A 17,239-nucleotide genomic window follows, 5' to 3' on the forward strand; every position below is an offset into this window, starting at 1 on the left:
GAAGATGAAAATAATAATATGATATTTCTATTTAATTTATTATCATCCATTAATTTTTTAACATTCCAATTTAGTCATTTTCTTTTTCTATTTTTTCATGGATGATTTATCAAAAATATCTACTAACTTTTCTTAATGGTATAATTGCCATTTAAGGACCTCAATTTTTGAATTCCATAACTAATTAATGCTTATAGCTACTAGAAATCAACTTTTACATCCTATGCAATTTGGTCCTTTCATCAAATTAGACATATAACCTGTAAAATTTCTTAACGAAATTTTCACAAGATATTTCTGTAATTCTGTAGATCATAAAATAATATTAAAATAAATTTCTCTTCCTGGATCAAATTTGCGGTCCCAAAACCACTGTTCCGATTACACTGAAAATGGGCTATTACAAAACCTTAGCTATCATTTTCCTCGATCTAACTCATTATTTGATCTGTCTGGATCTATATAAATGAATTTAACATCAATTTAATTCACTTTATACTCAATTGAATTCAATTCACATCTTAGGCAAAATTATCATTTTGCCCCTATACTTTTCATAAATGACAATTTCGTCCCTAAACTTGGAAAATGAAATTCATGCAATTTAATCCTTATTTCAAGCCTAACCAAATTTTATATGTTACAACAAAAACACATGAATTTCACAAAAATCAGAATTTTCCATGGGTTTTACCATTTTTTAATTTGGTCCCTAAATCATAATTTCATCAAAATTCTCTTTGTAAAAGTTGTTTATCTATCAACAACCTTTCATTTTCTATCATAAATTTCAAAATTTCAACATTTACATCCATGAAAAATTTCTATACTTTGATATCTTTACAAATTAATCCCCAAAATAGATAGATTAAACTATTTTGATCTCGAAAATATAAAAATTATTAAAAAAGGGACAAGATTACTTTCCCAATTAAGCCAAGAGAGCTTGCTTTCTCTTTCCTAGGGTTTCCATGTATTTTGGGGGAAGAAGATAATAATAATATGATATTTCTATTTAATTTATTATCATCCATTAATTTTTCAACATTCCAATTTAGTCATTTTCTTTTTCTATTTTTTCATGGATGATTCATCAAAAATATCTACTAACTTTTCTTAATGGTATAATTGTCATATAAGGACCTCAATTTTTGAATTCCATAGCTAATTAATGCTTATAGCTACTAGAAATCAACTTTTACATTCTATGCAATTTGGTTCTTTCATCAAATTAGACATGTAACCTGTAAAATTTTTTAACGAAATTTTCACACGATATTTCTGTAATTCTGTAGATCATAAAATAATATTAAAATAAATTTCTCTTCCTGGATCAGATTTGTGGTCCCGAAACCACTGTTCCGATTACACTGGAAATGGGCTATTACAAAACCTTAGCTATCATTGTTCTTGGCCACCGTCGCTTGCAACAAGGGAGAATAGATAGTGATTAGAGAAATTAACACCATCAGGGTTGTTATACCCACATCCAATAGATCTATCACTAGTGTTGACACAATTTATGAGGACTGTTGAGGAGTGGTGCCCTAGCATTGCTCAAATTTTTAACTTGACTTACTTGTTAGCATGCTTGACCAAAATATCTTAGTTATTTACTTGCATCTTTTTGAGGATTTTGTGTAGAAAATATTGCATTTATTATTGAAGAAGAGTTGAATCAAGCAAGATTATTTTTCAAGTATTCTTATATGATCTACTTACCTTATATATAGGATAAGCGCTGACTTTATTATCCTTTGTATCCCTATATAAATGGTAATTGTTTTGTTGAGATTCAGGAAGATCATGATGGTTTGAAGTTTGCTTAGTGGGGTTCGATTAGTGCTATAAATTTGGAAGGTTTGTTCAACCTTGATAAATGTTTTATGGTTGAAATAGTTATGGTGAGTGCCTTGAGTAATGCCAAAGGAGTGCCTACTACTATCTAGAACTGCTCAGCTTCATAATTTACCTTATATGAAGTTGGAAGTTTTCGTCTACAAAATCTTTAGGTTGTAATCTTTTTTGATTATATGGATGTGTGTAAGCCTATTAATGATGTCTAAACTTGTTATAGGAACATATCTTGAAGATTAGTTTGGATTGAATCAAGGAAATCGACTTCCCTATTTTAAAGAGATTAGATTAGATTAGGTAGCTTAGTAATATATCCTAAAGATTTGAAAACTTGCCCTAATCATATTGAAGATATTATACATGTTGATTTTCTTTTTATTTTGATGGGAAGATTGATGGTAATTAATCTTTTTCTTTTACATTCCTTAAAATCTTATATATTGAAAGGTTTATGTAGATAAAATGTATGGAGCATTTGAACACTTATTTTGTTATTTAGAACTTGTTTTTCAGAGTGTTTTTATAAGTAATCAAGTGAGTCACTTGGCTTACAAATTAAGTTTTCAAGGGAAAAACTTAGAGGAGAGTGATCAGATCTCAAGTAAAAAAGTTAGGTTGTTAATGTGATGAATGTTAGTGCTTGTAATCACTTGTTGTATGAGGTGTTAAGATAATGGATTATCTCTTTACGCAACGCCCTACAGAGTATGGCAACTGAATTACGTAAACATATTATTGTGTTCATCTTTGTTCTTCACTAGTGCCTGAAGCAATTGGCACTACTTGTAGCAATGCTACTGGTACTGCTCAAGTTTACTTACATTTATTGTTTTTTGTTCTTTTAGCTAAGTAGGAGCTAATGCCAAAAGTGAGTCCAAAAAGACCATCGTCTCCCTCATAGAGCTTGTCAGGGACATTGGTAACTATATATCCAAAGCCGTTAAGAGGGCAATAGAATGCCCTCGAAAGGTAAAAGCAAAACATGCTCTTTAAAAAATAGCAAAATATGCGACACTGAATACTACCTACTTAAGTTGGGATGTCAAATTATAGTCTACTTTCTACAAATGGGTTCTTACTTGCAATTTTTTAGTTCTAAGGCTCACAAATTATTCAATACATTAAATTTGACTATCTTCTCTATCTTTCTTACAAATAATCACATTGCATATTGAAAATTAAAATTTTGGTAGTGAGATGTACCGAGAGATTGAGTATAATGTTTATTACATCTACAAATAAACATAAAAAATAAAAGATTGGATAGATGAAGTTGTTAATACAGTTCAACTTAACCTACGTCAGCGGTAACTTTTCCAAAGAATAACCTAGTGTCCATACTTGTTTAAGATGGAATATTCTTCATTAGTGCACCCCTTTATGTTGGATCGAGCAAATTATGCTTATTGGAAAGCAAGAATGAAAACCTTTTTAAATTCTATGGATAAGAAGTCGTAGAGATCAATTCCTAGTAGCTAGGAGCCCCCTACTATTGTTGATGTTGTTAGTGTTAAAACTTCCAAAGTTGAAACTAATTGGATTGTCATACCCGAATATGTTAAAGGTTAAGTGTCATGACAATTATGGTACTAAATTAGAAAAATATTTTGTTTAAGAGGGTTTTAGTATGGTTATGAGAATCTTGTGGACTGATTGGTAAATAATTAAAATTCAAGCTTAGTGTTGTTACATTAGAACCATGAGTTTTCTTTTAGTGGGAAACATTATGATTAAGGGTATTAGTAGTACTGATTGACTTGGATTAATGGAAATGGTAGTGGAAAGATTATATATGGAAGGATTCTTTCATTCTGGTATTAATTTTTCTTTCTTCCATCTTCTACTCTGGTTTGTTCTGTAAGAGAGAAAAGTTAAGAAGCAATCTACATTGAGGGAGAAAATAATGTATCAACTCAAGTGATTGAGGATTTAGTGAACTAGAAAATTTTCTAAGCTTTTCTATATATTTTTTTTAAATAAAAGGGAGGGAAATTGAAGATTTTAGTTTAATTCATCGAGCTTCTAATGAGATGTTTAGGGTTGCAACTAACCTTTAAATTTTTTTCTGCATGCAAATGAATTATGATTTTATTATGTCTAAATGTCTTCGTTTTGATCTTGATATGATTATTATGTTTAGCTAGTTGAGAAGAAGAAGGCTCGGGTGATAAGGAAAAGCTAAGCAGGTGAAATTGGTACCAACTTTCAAGTATTTTGCTGGTGAAAATCTAAACTCCAACTCTCTGTTGTTATATACTTTATTATTATGTTATTTTGTTTTATTTGACTTCATGTTCTACTAATGGTGAGTTGAATTATTGTGGGTTGTTTGTTGTACGAATAAAGTATGCAAAGTGATGATTTACAAATGCATGTTTGATTGTACGTTTCAGTTCGTTGTTTAATAAACTTTTACTGGTAAAATAATTACTGAAGAAGTTACCATTGAAATGGTCTGATAGATGATATGTTTGGTATGATCTTTGTTTTCTTATTAACACTATGATCAGTTTAATGCTTGTTATATGACTGTAACACCCTATACTCAACCCGATGTCTAATTCAGGTACTAGATGATACAAAGACCCGACCAACTTAGCTATTACTCCTGAATCAAATCTTGTTACATTCTCAAGTGTTTAGATTACACCCTAGACTATTTATTATTCATATCTTTTAAAAATTATTATCTTACAATCTTATTTAAAATTTTGAAGTAAACCTTTAAAATTTCATGACTCGATTAAACCCCTGAGGTGTAGTCTCTAGGTGTGCCCCTCTATATGCATGTTATGACTATCGCTCCTTTTTCCTCAAATTGGCGAAGTCTGGCTTGACCCTCCACTCGATTCTCGAGTGAAAACTTTATCCGGCAATTAAGTAGACCATTTGTAAGTTCAATAGAACTTAGTCAGATCATGTCTAATGACCATATAACATAATTTAGAACTTCAAGGAACGAATTTAAAAAAAAAATTCAACTTGGTTATTCTTGGCTATTAACAGATTTTACCGATGAGTTTTGTGTCTCCTTTTTGCTGCACCTCACCATTGACTAATTTATTCTCTATTTGAAGTACACACATGTTTCTTCAAGGTAAAGGTCTTCCAGATATATATATATCTAATTACACCTCAACCTAACTTTTTGTTCTCTCGCAACCTTAGAAGTGAAGCCCAATGTCTGCTAATAGTTATCTATATTTACTTCCTTAGGTTTCCAATTCATATAATCCATTGTTCTAAGAGGTCTACCCGTCCAAGGTAGTCCTTAGTAGACTACTTCAATTAGTCCGGATGACTTAACCTTCGTATGGGTCTCAATGAACTATATCACCTCTAGTTGTCCCTTCTTCATGGACCTTTTGGTTCAGTTCAATCATCTAGTATAGCCTCCGTTACAAGATCATTCGCCAAACATCTGTAGCCTTGTACCTGTGAGTTCTTCATAACTTGACATGGTAAATCCTTATAATGAGGTTTACCTTATTCTATCAGCTTTAGAGTTGATCCCATTTGGCGATCTTTACCTATCACCATCACCAAGCTATGATCTTACTCAATGTAGTCCTTTATTGAATGTCTTCATGGACTTTAACGGTTGCTAAAGCTAAGCTAGGGTTTTACACCTTATAATTCTTATGTTCACCATACTGACGGATTCTTTATGATGCCATAGTCGAGTTATGATCTTACACTTATTCACCCCATATTACATGTCTCAGTGGACGTTCTCGTGTTTTTTGTACCGATGGATTACCTCATGTTTACTATCCCGATGGACTATATTGGTTGTCATAGTTGAGCTACGGTTTTACACATTAGACCTTTTTTGAGGTGTCGCCTCGTAGGACCTTACTGTCGTCGTGGTGCGCCCCATAGAGCATGTTGAATGCCATCACGATTTTATCTTGAAGGACCTATTTCACATTTCACCTTAATGTTCAAACACCAAAATGTTTCCTCCGCAAGGCCCGAAGTTTACACATCGCAATTTACTCCCAGCAATCTCGTATGGCGGAGTCTTAACAAAATTCTAATTTCCCGATTCCTCCACCCATTTCTCCATTACGCCTTTCCTAACATTAATGCTCGAACACCGTAGTGTCCCTTCTGCAAAGCTAGAGCTTCGTACATCATGGTTTGCACTCAGTAATACCTTATGACAGTATTTAACAGAGTCACTATTTTCCCATCTTAACTTCATCTAACTCGTTAATAATTTCCTCGTTGCTACGTGCATACAATAATCAAGCATGTCGCATGATTTATCATTTAGAAAACATTAAGCCAAATTATCTATCATTACCTACCATTCAACAATCAGTAGTCAATTCGCGAAAACTCATACAGTATCAAACACACGCACAAATTTCTCTTTCTTCAGGTTTAATGCACCATATCTTGTTAATGTTTTACATGCAAGTCATACAATATCGCCTATCATCCAAAGGTAAGGTATAGAAACTCATCTGAATTCCCTTATCTTTATCAGTTTAGCTTGTCCAAACGCTAGGACTTTCTTTGTCTTGGCAGCTAAGCATGACAACCATTTATTGGTTAAACTAAAGGTGTTCAACCCTTTTAAAACCCATTCAAAAGCTTTGAGAGTTCTTACTCTACTTCTTTTCTTCAATCCACAAGTTCAGGGGAGGATACGAAAACTTACCAGTTCCCAATTTCTCTGCTTCCAGATTCCAAATCACATAACGACTACAACATACAGAGCTTCCTTCAGCTATGTCATCTTTTTCTTTGGAGCGACTAAATAAGACGATGCTTAGAAAGAGATTTGGAAATAGAAGTGAGAAGAATTCTATTTCCACCCACACCCATATATATATACTCCATTGGCACGGTCTCCACAGACCATTGCCACCATTCAATCTTAATTATTTTGTCTCTAACTATGGTAGCAGTCGATTCCTGTCTAATCAAATCATAATTGAATTCTAACCTTTCCCAACCAACCACTTAAGTTTTTAAATATCTCATTAGAGCTCCCGAATTTCCATTTCTGTACAGTCAGCTCCTTGACTCTTCTTTGAGAGAGGGTGTGTTTGGTATTGCTTCTAAAAAGCACTTTTGGGAAAAAAAATACTTTTGAAACAAAAGCATTCCTAAACAAGCTACTTTTTGAGAGAAAAAGTGCTTCTCCCAAGCCAAAAATTGGCCCCAAAGCACTTTTTTTATAAGCTGAAAATTTTAGCTTCTCCCCAAAAGATTTTTTTTCCCAAAAGCACTTTTGAGAAGCATTCCTAAACTAAGCCAGAGTCTAATTTGCTCATTTTCAAAATTGACAGAAATCAAAGGGATATTTACATCAATCTGTTATTTGAATTATTCTAATTATAAAATTCAACTCGATTCGAACTTGAAATTCGAAGTACTTATTCGAGTTGACGCGAATAACTCAATTCGATTAACTTAAAATTCAAATTTTCTTTTATTTTTCATATCTAGTTTTGCTTACCACTAATTATCATCGTAACTAAATTTTTACTTAATTTTTATATAAACTTTTAATAAATGTTAATTATACAAATTTTTTACCTTCACATGTGCTGCAACATAATCAAATATTTTGTAAATAAAATCTTAAATATGCAATTGATAAATGACAGACATGTTAAAAGTATTTTTTTTTTATTTGAAAGCTTTCAAAATTAAATTCGTAGTCAAATAATTTAGACCATCAATTTTAAACTCAATGATTAATTTATCCAATTCAATAAGATAAATTGTCAAAAGATTATATAAATATATACAAATATTTAGCTCGATTTAATTGTTGATTCAATTAATCTATACTTGTTAATGAGTTATTGGTTCAACTCCTTATTCTGTAGCTAAATTAGTTCACAATCAATTTAAACAAACCAATTCTCCATTTAACTGAATCAATAAAGTATTTTATAAAAAATATGTAATGAGAAAAAGCAAAATGACATAATATTGAATCAGATATATCTCTCGGAGAAGAAGCTTTAAAAAAAAAAAAAACCTTCCTAATCACTAATTACGAGGAGGGGGGGATAGAAAAGGCAACAGAACAGAGAATTATTGCCAAATGCTCAACATTGTTCTTAGCCTCATCAATTATTTAATCTCTTGCGGAAGAACCTTGGCAAGTGAAGAAATCAAAGAATTGCTGTTCACCAGTACCAGAGCCTTCTTGGTCGATACCGGCAGTAGTCTCACAAGAGATAGATGGAGTAATAATCGAAATTCCAGCAGAATTGGTTGAACCAAGTGGAGACATTAATGTTTCCTTTGTTTCTAAAAGTCCAGTTGGGTGCAAAGGGAACAGTTCCAAAGTCTCATGATTACTAATGTTGAGGAGGCCTTCAAAGTTTTCAGCATCTGGCAGCATCGTGTTGTAGTCCCGTTGCAGAGGCTTCCCCATTTTGGCAGGCCTTTCTCTCCTCTTATCTCCGCCAGGGAGAAGAACCTTGGGGCACTGAGTCTGAGGGTAAATTCCTAACTCAACTTGTGGTAGAAAATGTGGTCCACAAACAACTGTAATAAGGAAAAACAATATTCCAAGTTAAATGTTTAACAGTATAAGAGTGATGAACCCACTAAAATAAGCCAAAAAGATGAATATTTCTGAAAGAACCATTGATGCCATGAGGAGGAGAATAAACAGGTTGAGTCGTCCTATAAAGATAGCGATTGATATAAGCCAAATTTTGTTGCTTCTGTTTCTGCCTTTGCCTTGCTTTATGATTTTGAAACCAATAGAAGACGTTTTTCCCTTCAATGCTGCCATAAGCTTTAAGCCTGCTTGTTATCTGCTGTATCTGATCAGCGCTTGGCGTCCTTAACCCTTGCAAATACAAACTTTCAAGGATGCTTATTTGTTCCTTTGTTGGGTTCCACCTTGAATCCCCTGTAGTTCCGCCATCACCAGACGTGTCCATATTACCACCTTCCATTGTTTTGATTTTTTTTTGGCTTGTTTGAGGTTTCTGAGATTTTATAGGTTCTTCTAGATTTCACGATATATAAAGGAAAACAAAACAAAGAAAACATGGGGGAGAGAGAGAGAGAAGCATGCGTATTGTTTTTTGTGCTGAAAAAATCTCTGAAAACATGGCGAGTAGCGGCTGAAAGGAGGATTTGGCCTTTGGTGTCTCGTCGTCTTCTTCTTCTTCGTTAGAAGAGGAAAGACGAAATCACCCCCAAGATGGATGCTTTGTAGTTGACCAATTAGATGCTTTATATTAGTTGTATCTCGGGAATGTAAGGATGAGATCATCTTGGGAGGGAAAAAAGCAAAACGCAAGATACGACATTGAAGAAGAAAAAACAGAAGCGAAGGTAGAAATGTCAATGAAATTTCAAGGAAAAAGACAACCCCTTTGATTTGTAAGGTGAAGGTACAGGCTTGGCTTTGGGAATTGAAAAGCTGAGGAGATGAATGCATGCAGATTCAGATGAAGTTGAATAGTTATTTGTTGATTTTCAATCCATCAAAATGAAAATATTAATTTATATATAAATACCATTGATTCACTCCTTAGTAAAAAAAAGAAAAAAAAAGAGTATATTACTTATTCTAAACATGAAAGTGATTCCGTACATTCAACAAAACAAGTAGCATTAGAAATTAATTGATTTATTATATAATAACATGTTTGCTCCCTTGTCAACTAGGGAGGATTGGTAGATAGTGAATTTATTTCTCAATTTAATTACAGAAATAGTCTACTCTACAAATAAATACAATATTTTGCCATCAAAGCACAAATAATATTATTTGTAAATATTAACCTTCTAATTGTATAATACTAAAAAAAAAAGAGTTTAATTTATTGATTATAAATTGAGTAAAGGAGTGTTTGGTGAGAAAGAAAATTGAGAAGAGGAGGATCTTGTCAAGGCGCCATTAATGGGCGCAGTCACTTGGTCAATCTATCAGGGAGCAAAAAAGCCGATACTAGGTTATTGAAGCTCGTACACCAGTTATTAAGGGTCATTTAAATTTGCTGACTCTCATGTATGCTTTGTTACCGTGCGCTGCCGCCTCGTGAAACTCAACCACCACCATCCTCCGCCACTACCTCCGCCCTATTCTCGGGTTCTTTTTTTTGTTGTCTTGGAAATCGATACAGATGGTTAAATAATCATCTCTTTCTCTTTTGATGGGGAAGCTTCCTTAACCAACCGGTGCCAGCGTTGTAAAATATACCCAAACTCGAACATGCATGGAGGTTGAAACAAAGATTATGAAACAATATTTGGGTGTTTAGACCATTCTTCGTCATAACATATTAGTGTTGCTATTAGTGTCGCTTCAGACAATTAGATTTATGTTCCCTAAATCAAAATATAGATTGCATGAATAGTTCACAAATCTTTTCCTTTCTCTTAGAAACATGCAAAATACTGTCAGTAAAATTAAGCAAAAATGTTCACAAAAATCTAAATTTACTATCAGTAAGGAAAACAAAAAGGTTAAACATTATTACTATTTTAATTTTAATTTTGTTTTGGGTTATTGAGTAAATTTATTATTATTCTATAGGTCTACTTTGTTTTCATTGATGTTTTTAGTTATATTTTGAAAATATAAATAAATTTATGTGATTAAATTTTTCTAACTTTGATTTTTATTAAATTTTTAATTAAATTTAATTTTTAATTAAATTTTACCACTCAATATTAATTTTAATGCTTTCAAAACAAATTTTTTATTTTAAAAGTTAACAATAACTTAACTTATAAATATTAAAATTAATAAATTAAATTAGAATTTCTATTTAATGAAATAAAAATTTGAAAAAAAATAAAAAATACATATATCATAAAAGAATTTTTTATTATAAAATAACCATTTTTATTTAATTTTAAAATTACATTAACTAACTTATTATTTTTAAATATTAAAGTAAAATATAAAAAATATTTTGTCATTTAATTTTTTCTTCAAAGTATTTTAAATTTAAATTGAATAGAAAATTTAATAAAAAATAATTTTAATGACAAAATTTAATCAAATAAAAGTAAAATAATAAAATTCAAAATAGAATTTATAATAATAAATTTATCATTAGTTCACAAGTGGAATGGCAAATATGAATTAAAGTAATGATAAAATCCATCAATTGCCCCTTAAATTTGGTTAATATTATATTTCGACCATCTAACCTTTTTTACTTACATAATAACTATTAATGTTATTGAATTTTTTTATATTTTTGTCACTCATCTATTATTTCCAGTTAAAATGATTACGTGACACGTTAATTTAAAAGGCTAATAATCAATTTGATCCCTGAAATATAAATAAAATATTAATTTGATATTTTTAATTACTTTTTTAATAATTATTCTATTTTTAAAAAAATATTAAAAAATTAAAATTACTAAAATATAAAAATTATAAATAATGATTACAAAATTTTTTAAAAAATATATTAATATTAATATTAAATAAAATAAAATAAAAACTCTCCCCCACCGCGGGTCCCCCCTCCTCTCACTGTCTCTCCCACCTGCCCCTTTCAATTTCCACTTATAGTGGTAAATTTGCATATTAACCATTTAGTTTCTGTTTTTCCCCTCAATTTTTACTGTAATAATATAGGCCTCCATCCCGATTCTTCCTTCATAGTCGAACACCCAAAGACAACTCCACCTTACCTCAATCTTTGATCACAAAAAAGCCCAAAAGTTTCATTCTTCAAACACTTGAAAAATCGAAGCATTACAACTTTTAAAAGAATTCAAATATTTTTGGGTACATACAAATAATTACTCACCTTTTAAATTTTTTTATTTTAGATACTAAAAATAAAAAATTTATAATTTAAAAAGTCACGTCTGTTAAGTTATTTTCGTTACTCTCTCTAAATTATAAATAGCAAACTGACATGGTACTAAAATAATTAGTATAATAACAAATCTAACTCTCAATTTTTACATATTATATTAATTTAGTATAATTTTAAAAAATAAACCCTCAAAATATGAAAATATGCTTGATGCTAATTCTAAAATATTTAAAAATATATATTAAAAAACCCCTCCCCCACCACCGTTCATATCAAGGTTTCTAACATCAACTGATCTCTATATTCCACCTTGTTGCCAATGATTTCATGATCCACAAAAGACTACATGATGCTTGTCCTCAGCCGATCATATGTGGGTAGCCTCTCGATAGCAGCCCATTTTAGAGCTTCTTCATCATCTTCCACACGGCTACTTCTTTTGGAACCTGGAACCTAAAAATACATCTTCCATATTCCAACTACTCTTGCTTAAGCTCCTCCCTATGCTGCTATGCCTTGTTCTTCTACTAGGATTTCAACTTCGAGGTCTTTCTAAACCATCCATATTTTTGGATGCTTCTTCTTCGTTTTTTCTTTTTTTTCCCCTCCCAATAATTATTGAATGTGAAAGAAAAATGTTCTCACGCTCTATGTCAATGTAGAGAATTGTTGAATCTTTTCTTTTAGGGAGGCACATAGAGAAGTGTAAATTCAATGGAGATAGAAGGAGAATATATATACAAGCAAGTCAGTGCGAGTATATAGGGCGTGGGGAGAGGAAGAGGAACGGTGGTGGGGAGGGGGAAGGGGGACAAGAACAGTGGTGGGAAGGTCCGGTCGGGGAGGGGGAGAGAGAAGGGGTGGGGAGATTTTTATTTGGGGGAGAGAGAAGGGGGTGGGGAGATTTTTATTTTACTTAATATAAATATAATTATATTTATGTAATATTAACATTAATATAAAATTTATTAAAAATTTTTATTTTATATATTTTAAAATTATTATATATATTTTAAAATATTTATGTATTTATGTATCTTTATTTTTTTTTAAAATTAAGATCAAATTGAGATTATTTGTAAATTTTGAGAGTTTTTTAAAATTATGACTAAATTGATATAATATATAAAAATTTGAGGGTTAATATTTATTATACCATTTTTAAAATGTCACATTAGCTTGCCGTTTGTAATTTAACGATAGTGACTAAAATGATCAAACTATGTAAATAGATACTTAAATTACAATTTTCTATTTTGGGCACCTAAAATATTAATTTTAATTGAATGAATATTTATATAATTTACCCAATATTTTTATTATGTCTTATTGGATTACAACAATAAAAGTAGACTGAATTGCATGTCTGTGTTTCAAGTTATTACCCAATAAAAAGCTCCTAGTATTTCAAGTTGTTACGCAATAAAAAGCTCCTACTTGAACTTATTATCTACTCTAAACTAATAATTTCTTTTAGGGGCTCCTGGAAAAGATTTTGAAGTATAGTTGGTCCAGAATCGATTAATTTTTCAATCCATCAATATTGTGTTTGAGTTGCTGGGGATTTTTTCTTTTTGACTTCGCAAAGAGCTTCAACTAGAAGTGAAGCTGGGATCAAGTCATGTGTAACGCGCAATCACCTATTGAAAGAAAGTAAGCGGTACTTGCTTGTTAGGATTTGATCCTTTTCCCTTTACATGGCATCTAAGGGCATATATGCTTTTTCTTTTTCTTTTTTTCCAATATAAGGGCATATATGCTACCACAGTAGATCAAAATCTATGACAAATTATTTCTAATCAATAAAATTTTCAAATTATTTAAGTGGGATTAATAACATAATACATAATTATATTCTTAAAAATAAACTATATATCCTAAAATTAAATAATATTATTATATAAAAGTAATTTCTTAAACTTAAGGATGTGATTGGAAATGCATTGCCAATTAGATTTGAGAGTGATAGTTTGTAATTAACCTAATTCTCATCCTTCTTAAGAGTTAGAAACTGTAATTGGGATGTTCCAATTGATTTACACTCAAATCAGTGATATCCACTAATTATAATAATTACCAAATATATCACAGATAATTAAACTCAAATTTAATTATTAAAATAGCCACTCAAATATTAACAATGAACTTATCCTCTATTCTCTACTAAAAACTAGATTTTTAATTCCGAGTATAATCATTAACCATATAAACTAACAACCTAATTGTTAACTTCTCAACTACATTAATAATGATGGAAAATGAGAAAGCAAAACAACATAAGTTATTTTTACAACTAAATTAATTAGAGACAGCCAAGATTATTAATGGATTGACCAAATAGCATGGTTTCTTTTGGCAACTTAATGGATAGAAATTGAGATGTAAACTGAACACCGTACCTGTCATTTTACCTTACCCGGGGGGAATATGTTGGCACTCATTATTACTTGCAAGTAACTTTAAATGAGACATTTTCAGAGTGGACATTGGGATGTAAGGAACCCTAGGTCCATCAATGTCAATTTCATCCACCCCGTGAATGATGTTAGCCAATTCTTTAAATGTCTCTTTACTCACTCTACCAACTTGGGAGGACCTTGTTGGATATTAAAAAGCTTAACTTTACAAATTTATTTTAGACAGTGTTGAACATCAAAATTCACCCTTTTTCTCCATATTATTTTTTTCTTATTTTTATTTGAATTTTCCCTTACAGTATATTTTTTGATTGAATATTCGAGTACTATAGTGAAAGGGACTAATTATTACACGCTTAAAGAAGGGAATTTAACGTAAAATAGGCATGCCATACGAGGATAGTTGAAAGTACTGCCGTATGCTGCACTGCAGGATATCCATCATGTCATAACCTTTTTTAATTAATTCTAGCAGAAAAATAAAAGGCTATGTCATTGTGTACAGGACATGCAATTTAATTGCTAAAAAGTATTTCGAAACATATATTTTATTTTTATTAATAAATAAATAAATAATTTTTTATATATTAAATTAAAAAGTAAATTTATCTTTTTATTAAAAATTTCATCATATTTATGGTTAAAAATTAGTTATTGTATATCAACATTAGATACATACGACACATTTTGTATAACTATTTAATTATTATTTTATTAAACACACTAGTTTTTAACATTAGAAATAGATATAATTTTTAACAGAAAAGAATTATTTGTTCTTTAATCTAACATATGAAAATTAATTTACTTATTTTTTAAATAAAGGAAATAAAATGCGATCTCTCACTTCTAATAAAGATGCCTCGTGAAAAGTTATTATTGTTTGAAAGATTGGAGGAGATCTGGGCTTCCTATAGATTCAATGTGAAATAAACCAAAATATCCATTTGGAGTTGGAACACGAACGTTATAATAGCAAAAGCAAAGCCTCCTTAATTTGGTATAGTTAGTAAAGTTTTAAAAGTTAGAAGAGAAGTACATTTTAATTTCAAAGGTAGTTGGTAAATCAAAGGAAAATGTTGACAGAAAGGACAACAATTTCAACAGGGAAATTCTTGTAATAAAGTCGATGAGATAATGAAATAGTTAAAAATCAGCTTAGTTCACATATTCCATCAAAACCCACAGCTAGATTTTGATGGATGTGGGGTGTATTTATGGGCACTGTCTTGTAATCCAAGTTAAAGAGGGTTTACATAGAGGCAACCGAGTGGGGCGTAGGGTGATGCAATCACTTAACCCTTTTTGAGTTTGTTTCCTCAGTCTTTTTCATTTTTCGATTCAAAACCATTACCTAGCCATGTGAGCTGCCTTCTCTACCTTATTACAATTTCCACACATTTCAGTACTATTGTACAAAGATTTGCCCATACCCCCCAATCATTTAATTTCCTACTCTTTCTCTCGCTCTGCAACCCTTCTTTGTTTTTTTATTTATTTAATTTTTTGGTGTTCCATTGTTGCTGAGAAATTTTGGACGTATAAGGTAAGCTTCTTCTTTATTTTATTTTTAATCTCTGGTGAAATTTCCTCGGCATTTCCTTAGGTTCCTCATGGCGTGTGTTGTAGGCAGATAGATAGATATACATGGTCCATAGTGCTTTACCACACGGAATCTTAGCTTGTGAATTTGCAGTAAAAGTGAATGTTATACTTCAATATTCCACTATCGGTTTTTTTTTTCCTTTAGAAAAAAAGAGGCTTTTGGTCTCGGTTGTGTACCTCACATGGAAGTTGTGGCATGATTTAAACTTCTTTTCTCTTTCCTTTTTCTTTTACAGAGTCCTCAGAGAAAGAGAGAGAGAATATTGTGGAATTTGAAAAACCAAGATAAGATATATTTCAGGAGATGTGAAATTTGCAAGCAAAGATGACATCTTTCAGTGGGTTAAGCATTGGTTTAAGTTTGGTTTTTGGTTGTCTTCTACTGGCTCTTGTTGCAGAGCTTTACTATTTGCTTTGGTGGAAGAAGAGAATTACCAGCTCACAAGTTGAATATGATTACAACAACTACGCAAAGGAGCTCGTTCAACTCTTCTGCTGGAAAAAATCTGCTTCTTTGCATGCATCCACCGCTACCAACAACAACAATAATCAAGGTTTAGTTAAAAACAAAGATAGCAATGGTGTTGAACCAGACTTGGAAGTTGGCTCAAGCAGAAATTTGCTGGTGAAGGGTTTTGGAGAAGAGGGTGTACAATCAGAGCTCATGAGACTACACAATCTGGCAGGTCCACCCAGATTTCTCTTCACAATCAAGGAGGAAACAAAGGAAGATTTGGAGTCTGAAGATGGCAGGTCTAGAGGTGAGAAGAGCAGAAAAGGATCCAGAACAGGGAGCTTGAGTGATCTTATGTTAACTGTTGACACTCCTCTCAGTCCTTTGGCTTCTCCACCATTGAAGTCTCCTCCTTTGAACCCCTTTGATTCTTATCACCGCAATGGATTCAATCCCCTCCTTGAATCATCCACAGATGCAGAGTCAAACAAGCTTAGATCTTCACCTCCTCCAAAATTCAAGTTCTTAAGGGATGCAGAAGAAAAACTTTTAAACAGATTGATGCTAGAAGCTGAGAAAAGGGTACAAAGAAATGGTGGTTCCATTCAAAACTGTGGTGTTAAAGCTGCCAACAACACACCAATTTTAACAGAAGACATACAAGGGTCTTTCCTTAAATTCATTGTTGGAAAGAATGGAACACCTCTCCAATATTTACCACAGTGCCCTTAAATTCATTGTTGGAAGGAATGGAACACCTCTCCAATATTTACCACAGTGCCCTTCAATTTCCTCTCAGATATTGCCGTTGGATTCCTGCTAGATGAGTTTCTTTCACTTTTTTTTGTTCTTTTAATTTATTCTTTTCATCTACCACTCAGTACTATAGTTATAGTTGGTTACTTGTATAAATGTGTATTAATTTTAAACAGTTATTATTATCATTTTTTATTGGGGGGTTAGGGGAATCTTTTCAGGGGATGATCAGCTAATTTGGTAAAGATAGCCATCACCAATCTGCAACATTTGCAAGGCATCTAGAGTTAAGGCAAACTGACAAATTCAACAGATTGGTATTTTGGATGTTGTTGGCTAGTTCAAAGGGGGGACCCCTTTGTGGGGATATC

At 31.6% G+C, this 17,239-nt stretch overlaps 2 protein-coding genes across 2 annotated transcripts; one reads left to right on the forward strand and one right to left on the reverse strand.

Moving 5' to 3' along the window:
• Positions 1-7,787: 7,787 nt before the first annotated feature.
• On the reverse strand, positions 7,788-9,047 carry LOC107937015 (WUSCHEL-related homeobox 2). The gene is made up of 2 exons (XM_016869827.2): positions 8,477-9,047; positions 7,788-8,376 (listed from the first exon to the last, which is right to left on the reverse strand). Exons 1-2 carry the CDS (start codon positions 8,793-8,795, stop codon positions 7,961-7,963), a joined length of 735 nt encoding a protein of 244 aa, XP_016725316.1. The 5' UTR covers positions 8,796-9,047; the 3' UTR covers positions 7,788-7,960.
• A 6,005-nt stretch (positions 9,048-15,052) lies between these two features.
• On the forward strand, positions 15,053-17,178 carry LOC107937012 (uncharacterized). The gene is made up of 2 exons (XM_016869824.2): positions 15,053-15,599; positions 15,895-17,178. The coding sequence occupies exon 2, from the start codon at positions 15,984-15,986 to the stop codon at positions 16,842-16,844; it is 861 nt and encodes a 286-aa protein (XP_016725313.1). The 5' UTR covers positions 15,053-15,599; positions 15,895-15,983; the 3' UTR covers positions 16,845-17,178.
• The last annotated feature ends 61 nt before the right edge of the window (positions 17,179-17,239 follow it).

Source organism: Gossypium hirsutum, chromosome A07, assembly GCF_007990345.1.
Source record: "Gossypium hirsutum isolate 1008001.06 chromosome A07, Gossypium_hirsutum_v2.1, whole genome shotgun sequence".
NCBI classification, from domain to species: Eukaryota; Viridiplantae; Streptophyta; class Magnoliopsida; order Malvales; family Malvaceae; genus Gossypium; species Gossypium hirsutum.

Coding starts and splice junctions, on each gene's coding strand:
- LOC107937015 (XM_016869827.2), bottom strand. CDS start 8,795: ATGGAAGGTGGTAATATGGACACGTCTGGTGATGGCGGAACTACAGGG. Junction 8,377..8,476: donor TCCTCCTCATGGCATCAATG/GTTCTTTCAGAA, acceptor TCCTTATTACAG/TTGTTTGTGGACCACATTTT.
- LOC107937012 (XM_016869824.2), top strand. CDS start 15,984: ATGACATCTTTCAGTGGGTTAAGCATTGGTTTAAGTTTGGTTTTTGGT.